Here is an 8,678-nt window from a genome sequence, read left to right on the forward strand (position 1 = left end):
GCTCGTCTTCTGTACTGCATGTCAGGATTTTTTTTAATCATGCTCTTGCTTATCATCATGTTTGTGTGTTCTTCTATTTTAGATCACCCATTAAGCATTTAGGCTAATTGCTTCAGTAAAAGAACTGTTTGTTTTTTAGACACAGAGTCCTGTCTGTTTGCTTATAGAACATGTTGTCGTTCCTGTAACAGGAAGGACAACGACTATTGTTGCGGTTATTAGATTTTTTTTTTTTTTTTTGTAAACATGTACTCATGTTATCACGATGTTGGCGTCTCATATAGTTCAGCTCCGGTAATACTTTTCTTTCAAAATAACATTATGCTTTATGTCTTGCCCTCTTTATTATAAAATCACTTTAAATATGTGAAAAAGCAATCTTTTATTTAGTAGAAGTAAAAACCCATCTGTACTATTATATAATTTTTAATGCCATCTTGTCATTTTATCACCTTCTGTCTATTTTCACTTTCACCCCTGCTGGGATTTATTAATGGTGCTTGCAAAGCAACATTATTATTATTGTGCCGGACAAAACTTTGGCGCGTATCTTGTCCCGCAGCTTTTGTCCTAGAAACATGAATGACGTGTCAAATTGACCGGCTCATTGAGGAGAGGTGTGCTATTACTTTTCTAAGCGATCTGAGTACCGGTACTTCCGGTAACGGGTCTCAAAATGGCCTTTTTTACCCATAGTCTCCCATTATAAACTTTGGAGGTTTATAACTCGGCAAGCTTTTGAACTATCTACACCAAACTCGGCCAGCTACTTTAGGGTGATACTCTGAACAAACTTTTAAATTGGTGTACCGACTGGCCTTTTGGTTGTGCCGCAGCCCCGCCCCCAAAATATGCAAAATCAAAAAGCTTTTTACAACATGGACATGTGACATTTCAAAACACTCACAACAATGAGGGGAACCTCCTCATGTGTAATTTGATGAAGTCACGTGACGTCACGTGTAGCCCCGCCCCCAAAATTAGCGAAATCAAAAAGTTAGCACAACATGGACATGTGACATATCAAAACACTCAGCCCGATGAGGGGAACTTGCCACGTGCAAGCACCATTCACATTTTCTTCAGGAAATGTACATTCTAGTTTTCTTTGTTCTTCATAACACCATGATTATGTCATTTCCCATCTCAGCATGTTCAACCTACGAAGTGGGGAAAAAACATAATGACATAAAATCTTTTGTTTTATATCAAAATTGAATGTATATAAAATGCTACTTGAAAACAGTGAGATTATAATGCTAATATGCGCTAAAATAATTAACTGCATTTTTTTTACCATCTTATAGCTAATGAGAGTTGGCTCACTTAAAAGAATCAACTCAAAGAGTCGACTCATTGACAAACAACACATCACTATCCGGTCTGTTGTTGAATACATGGCTTTTGTATATCCTGTCTTCAGGACAGTGTGTGCGTTGGTTCCACGTCACCGCTAATGCATCGTGTGTGTTTCTGTCCTGGAGCCTGGTGAGTGAGCAGTCGTTACTTCTTTCATTCGTCCTTGAGTGGCAGGAGCAGAACGGTGACTCCAGCAAGGGCTGGACGTCAGCTGGAAGAGTAGAGTGGCTCAGAGTCGCTTCAACCGCCAGGGACCTTCAGCTGTGCCGTAAGTTTGTAACTTTTGTGCTGAAATTTTAGTGGCAGAAATAACTTACAATAAATGTGTTTACTGTCTGCTGATGCACTGCAGTGGAGAATATATCACACTCTCTTAGTGTTTATATTGGATATTTATTTGTCTTTTTTGATGGAAATGAATTTTGTAGAGTAGAATTTAATTTGGTTTCTTTGGCATAATATCGATTCTAATAAAATATATGATGCTCCATTCCTACCCAGCATATACGGTACCCTGTGTTAACTGTTTTATTAAGATTTACTAGCCATAGCTAAGTAAATAATATAAGTCAGGCAGCTGTGTGTAATATGTATTATGTTGAAATGGATGTACAATTTTATAAAAAAATAGGATGAAATGACTCAGGAAATGACTCAGGACATTCTGAGTAAGGGTAAAAGTGGTAAGGGAGGGTCTTTTTTCACCTTTGTGATTATTTCTGACAACAAAAATAGAAACTGAGGCGAACAAGAACAAACTGCCTTACACCAAACAATGATTAATAATCTGATGCTATTCAGAGCATGTTACTGGTCAGCAGGGTTTGTATGTGCAGGAGATTTAGCTCATTGGAATAAAAGATCATTAAATCATCTGTATAAAACTTGCAAAATCAAATAAATGAAAATAAAAGTCATGTTTGTGTATATATTATATTAACACACGTTTTTTCACACAGGGCCTTTTTATGGCACAGAGGAGTTTAAACTGTACCCTGTGTTTGTGGATGGTGAAGGGGAGGCAGTGAGATGCACAGGTAAGACACAGCTAATTCACCCCTTATTATAGTCTTATTGAATAAGAAATGTTCAGAGGTGCCAGCTTTAGCAGAGAGAGAGAGAGAGAGAGAGAGAGAGAGAGAGAGTTGAATTTTACCACGGAAATTCCAGCATACATTACATCCATAGATAAAATGCCTGTTTTTTCCAAAATGCACCAAATAAAGGTAAGAAAACAGTGAAGAGATAATCCAGTGTGAGTGCTTCTCGGAGAGATGCTGAGACAGGATGCAGGTGCAGGTAAAAAGTTTTAATAAACCCTAGGCACAAGCAAGAGAAAAGAGAAAACCAACCTGAAGCAATGTCAAGGCCAGAAATTGACCAAAAAGTCAAGGTGTGTGTGTGTGTATGTAATGTAATCTGTGGCAGCCATGCCTATAGGCATGTTACAAAATGGAGTTTGTTGCTTAGTGCTGAACTGACAATTAATAATCAGAAGAGTCTCCATCTTTTTCATTTTTTCCCATCCACATGGTTTTTATGGGCTTATAGGTAAAGGCTTGTCATTGACAAACAACACATCACATAATTGGTCATAATTATCACTTTTAGAAGCAGCATCCAGTCCTCTTCTTAATTAGCTTTTCTGCCAGGAGAATTTTTATCATGCTGGGTCTGACTATGGCTTCAGCTGAAAAAAAGAAAAGCAAGTGGTCAAAAATCATAAAAATGCTGCACCTTTGAAAACTGCATCACAAAGTAGCACTACAGGTTATATAGAACACTCGGCAGGGATTTATCAAATCAAATGAAATCAAATCAAATTTTATTTGTCACATACACATACATACAGGGTACGACATGCAGTGAAATGCTTTTTGCATCTGTCTGGTATATAAGCATAAAAAAGGAATGCAATTTAGGATAAAAAAAACCCCCAAAAGTAGATAAATAAAAAAAAAGTATAAACTGTATAAAAAACTATATAAAATCTGAAAATATACGTGGAGAAATAATGTGTATACAGTACATATGCATAAATATACATATACATAAATGTGTATGGTTTTCTTAAAGAATTGTCCTTAAAGTGTCCAGGTGCAGTATGGTGTATAAATAGTGTATATTCTGTATATAGTGTATAAAGTGGCACTGTGCTGTGCAAGTCCAGAGTTAAAGTGTCCTTACAATGTCCAGGTGCAGTATGGTGTATAAATAGTGTACTGTATATAGTGTATAAAGTGGCACTGTGCTGTGCAAGTCCAGAGTTAAAGTGTCCTTACAATGTCCAGGTGCAGTATGGTGTATAAATAGTGTACTGTATATAGTGTATAAAGTGGCACTGTGCTGTGCAAGTCCAGAGTTAAAGTGTCCTTACTATGTCCAGGTGCAGTATGGTGTATAAATAGTGTACTGTATATAGTGTATAAAGTGGCACTGTGCTGTTTAAGTCCAAAGTTAAAGTGTCCTTACAATGTCCAGGTGCAGTATGGTGTGTAAATAGTGTACTGTATATAGTGTATAAAGTGGCACTGTGCCCTGCGATGGGTTGGCACTCCGTCCAGGGTGTATCCTGCCTTGATGCCCAATGACGCCTGAGATAGGCACAGGCTCCCCGTGACCCGAGGTAGTTCGGATAAGCGGTAGAAGATGAATGAATGAATGAATGAAGTGGCACTGTGCTGTGCAGGTCCAGAGTTAAAGTGTCCTTACAATGTTCAGGTGCAGTATGGTGTGTAAATAGTGTATATAGTGTACTGTGTAAATTGGCACTTTGCTCTGCAAGTCCAGAGTTAAAGTGACAGTCCAGAGTTGAAGGTGTGCATAAAAACTGTGTAGATGGAGAGAGTGGTCCAGTATGTTATTTTTCCTGTAGGGGAAGTTAAAGGGGTCATATTGTATGTGTGACCTGGCAAATGTATTCTAGGTTTCTGAGGTAAATCTCAGCATGTCCTTTAATCCCACTGAAAGCTGTGCTGTTGTTTTGCAGCTGTGCGAAGTGACCCTGCAGCCTACATGCTCCTCATGATCATCGCCTTCCTCTTTGTCGTCCTGTTTGTCACTTTGATCATCTCGCAAAACCAGTAAGTCATCATCTACCTCTAGAAAAACTTTGCATTTGTCAAAGATGATTGTGTCAAAGTTAAACAAAAAATTGGACAGAACAAAAAAAAAAAAAAGCATTTCTTAAACGTTATGTGATTGATTCTGTCCACACTTGTGTACTGAATGAAAGGACAGTGACGGGACCGCAGACATCCTTATGGTTCAATGAACATGAGAGCAGACTAGAGAAAAGGACAGAGTTTTCTGGAATATAATGCACAGCATTATATGCTGTGTTCAAGGGCACACTGGTTATAAAATTCACCTATTCTCTGCTAATGCATTTGATTACTGGCCTCATTATATCCATTAGTCAGATTAGTTTTATTTCACAAGCACCTTGTAGGAAAATTCCATGCATCATATGTTCTTATGTAGAGTTACAAATGACCTTCTTCCTGTTTACCTTTAACATACAGTTCATTAATATGCACAGGAAATGAGGATGGCCATTAATGAAGGAAAGAAAGTCGGATCTATCATATAAATATGGATGTGTGGCTCGGTTTTCGCAGAATGGGCTGTTGGTCATTCATTTATAAAATTGGTTAGAAGCAACAGATTTACATACACCTTGTTTGAGTTTTTACATATTATATTTTATAAAATTGTTTGTTTCTGTTTTCATTCATTTTTATTTTGTGTGTGTACTTGACATTGATGTAAAGAACAGGGAAAAACATATACGTACCAGTGACTTTAAATGGGAAAAAATACAATGACTTTTATGCTGTTTTTATTTTTGCCATAATTTGAGTTCTTCTGACTGAAACTCATTGTCCTGTGATGCAGCATTTCTTTCCTGATGGCAGCGTTTACTTCCAGGATGATCTTGTGCCCATCCACAGGACATTAGGTTTTACCCTAATTTCTACCGTCACCATCAAAACTGTGCATCTTTTAGAAAAATAATGTTTATTATGACAGTACTGTAACACTTTTTAGAATGTACAGTATGCAGAGGTGTAATGTAGCTGTTCTGAATACATGTATATGATGTCATTGATCCCTCCTGATTCCACTGATCCTACTGACGCTGTGGTTTGGTCACACTCCCTGTAGGCTATAAACTAGTTTAGGCATGTTAATCTGAGCTGAAATCTTATTTTTTCTCCCTCCTTTTTTCTGTATCCTCAAAATCCAATTCCATTTTCTCTTCAGATTGAAAAAGCTGATGTGGAAGGATGTCCCAAATCCCAACAACTGCTCTTGGGCCAAGGGGATAGATTTCAAAAAGGTCAGATTTTAAATGTATTGTTAATGAGAAATATTTTGTTCTTAGAAATGTTACTGCTAATAGGGGCATACATTTGATATACAGTCATTAGCCTAATGAAATGTTTGCCTCTGCTTTATAATTTGTCTACACCAGGTTCATTAATTGAAGTGACGGACAGGTTGGTGGGTAGTAAAGCAGTCAGTAGTCAGGTTTAATACAGAATGCACTTAAATCTGAAATAAGAATTAGTCAATGTATGCAGCTGCTTGGGTGCTATCTCTCTCTCTCACAGAAAACAAGAGCTTATGATTAGTTTTTTCATTAACCACACTTTGGTGTATGGTGAACTGGTGAAATGAATGAGAGAGACAATAAGAGAGAAAGTGAAAGCCTTTTCTAGCAGTTAAATAAAAACTTTTTTGAACATGTTTAAATAAATGTTGAAATGTTTTTTTCTATCTTTTTGCAGTTGGATGGCAACCTATTCAGTCATCATGAAGGCCTTACTGCTTGTCCGCTTCTGTCGACGTCTGAAAATGTGTGTGAGGTGGAGATTGTTGAGAAACTTTATGTTCTAGAAGATGGCCATGAAGAGAAGGCACTCCTTCACCATTCAGTCGATACCGAAGCCAAAAGCAACAATCTTTCATCCATAGAAGGATCATTAGATCCTCTTTCTCTCGATACGTCCACCGTATCTGCAAGCCCTGACACGTCAGGTCAGTCGTCTGTAAGGTACTCCACTATCCTGGTGTTTGATCAGCCTGTCCTCCAGAGGAAGCAGCAGGAGAGTCTGAGCAGCTCCAGCGACGAAGGCAACTTCTCTGCCAATAACTCGGACATCTCCGGCTCCTTCCCTGGAGGCCTCTGCGAGCTGGAACGCCATTCATCTTCTGATGCCATCAATCCACGTAACTCTTGCTCCTACAACTCAGTGGAGGAGTTTTCCGAAACGTCAGAACAAGAGGATGAAGCTTCAGAGAGCACACAAGTGTCCAAAGAGCTCTACTACATAGGAATGAATGAAGAGGAAGAAGAAGATGAGCTGGTGGAGAAGTTTAAGGAGGACGATGGAACAAAGGAGCAGATTTCAGATTCCAGTCCTAAACTGAAATCGAAAGACGGTGATTCAAACGTTCCTCTCTATTTGCCCCAATTCCAGACTGCAGCCATTAAACTCCTGAGAGAGACTGCAGGCAACAGCACCATCCAGCTGTGATCTAAAGTATCAGCTCTACCTTTTGGAAACAGGCGATATGGTAGGTACAGTATCTGAAACAGAACGGATGGTATGTCACGTTTCTGTGATGCATTCGTGTTATTTCTCTTTTACCTTACAGTAAGAGAAAGGAAAATGCTAGAGTTGCTTTGGCATTGTGCCAAGATGAAACATTTCCTGTTATCAGAGCACAGTCTGACTGGTTAAATGTCATCCTGTTATTGCTACAACTTGCTGCTTTACATCCAAGTCACATGGGATGTTTGAGAAAGGAAATAAAATTTTGAAGTGCTGGCTGATGTGCTGCAAAAGGTTGTATATTTGTGTTGGTGCATGAGAAAAACTTCACTTTGACAAATTTGGATATTTTACATTTTATGTATATATATTTATATATATATACATAAAATAATTCTGGAAACTACAGGCTAGTTCTATCATTTATCATAAACGAATAGTCACAAAGTTAAAAAGGAGAAATCTGCATTTAAAAACTTCATTCCGACTCCAATGGAAGATATTGCAGCTACCTCTGTATGGGAAAAAAAACGACAACGTAGTAATATAACAAATTGGAGGAGAAAAAAAAAAAGAAATGACTCAGTAATTTCGCAGCATCATCCATCTCTGTCTCATTACCCGAGGTAAAAATCACTCGTAGCATTTAAACACAAGCACAAGGTCAAAATCACCCATGGCATTTATGAGCGTTATCTGCTGTCATCTGTACAGATTTGTTCTGATGGTGATGTGAGTGTCTCCATTTTAAAAAGCCAGTATCTGATTACAAACTGAATTAATTCAGCTTCTGCCACATCGCTGTCCAGCAATTCTGTTAAATCTTGAGAAAAGCACATCAAGGTTTTGGACATATTGAGGTAGATTGATTGCGCTTTTTATTTTTCTTTATCCAAGATATAAATATTTGCAGATAGATCACTGAGGCAAGGTTTTAAAAGAAATAAAAATATCATTCTGCTAAAACCGAACTTAATTCGAGATAAAAGTATATTGACAAAATCTGATACATCTGACAGTTTTTCCCAGACCACCAGACCAACACACCTATACAGTAGCATGAAGAAGAATGGATGTTAGTTCCTCAGGCATTAAGAGCACAAGACAGCATTATGGTTCAGTGGAAGTCTGCGTTTAAGGTGCTTTTGTAAAAACAAGTGCAATCGGTGCCGCTTAAAACTGTTCAGGATTTAAGCTGTGTGGTTAAATCCACTGAAACTGTATCAACGTGTTAGATTTCATCTGCGTTTGATTGTGAATGTCTGTTTTGTCAACTGTGTTTACGTTCTTTAAATCTCAAGCGTTAAATGTGAAATGTTCGGTCTATTTTCAGTTTCTGTAATTTTGTATCAAAAGCAAGTGTATAATGACCACTGAATGTGATCGACATTGATGGAATTTTTTACATTGTTCATGTTTCTAAAGAATGTGTATACAGTATAGAAATATTGGATGTCTATTTTTCTGGTCTGAATAAACTATTTATTGAAGCCACTGCCAGTTGTTGTCTCGATGCAGTATTCTTATTCTTATTAGTTCCTCAACATCAGGATTTCCTTTAACATTCATGAGCCATTCATGTTGTTTTCTGCTCTACGTGTTTGATTGAATGAGAAAAATAACATGCTGTTCACCCATTATGGTGTCTAATCTTATGCCTAATGAAAGTGTCCTTGTTAACCGATATACGAACTGATAAGTGACTCAGTGCTGTACAAGAGAGGAAAAAAACACTTCCACTTAACCTTGACAAGCATC

At 37.8% G+C, this 8,678-nt stretch overlaps 1 protein-coding gene across 2 annotated transcripts in view; it reads left to right on the plus strand.

Moving 5' to 3' along the window:
* Window positions 1–8,420, plus strand: part of lepr (leptin receptor) — a 51,700-nt gene extending 43,280 nt beyond the window's left edge. For both annotated transcript variants that reach the window (XM_060867610.1, XM_060867609.1), the window contains exons 16-20: window positions 1,424–1,627; window positions 2,319–2,396; window positions 4,349–4,442; window positions 5,626–5,701; window positions 6,153–8,420. In XM_060867610.1, the coding sequence (XP_060723593.1) occupies window positions 1,424–1,627; window positions 2,319–2,396; window positions 4,349–4,442; window positions 5,626–5,701; window positions 6,153–6,902 (1,202 nt within the window). In that variant the 3' untranslated portion in view covers window positions 6,903–8,420. The remainder of the gene's footprint in view (window positions 1–1,423; window positions 1,628–2,318; window positions 2,397–4,348; window positions 4,443–5,625; window positions 5,702–6,152) is intronic.
* Window positions 8,421–8,678: the final 258 nt, after the last annotated feature.

This window comes from Tachysurus vachellii, chromosome 4 (assembly GCF_030014155.1).
Source record: "Tachysurus vachellii isolate PV-2020 chromosome 4, HZAU_Pvac_v1, whole genome shotgun sequence".
NCBI classification, from domain to species: domain Eukaryota; kingdom Metazoa; phylum Chordata; class Actinopteri; order Siluriformes; family Bagridae; genus Tachysurus; species Tachysurus vachellii.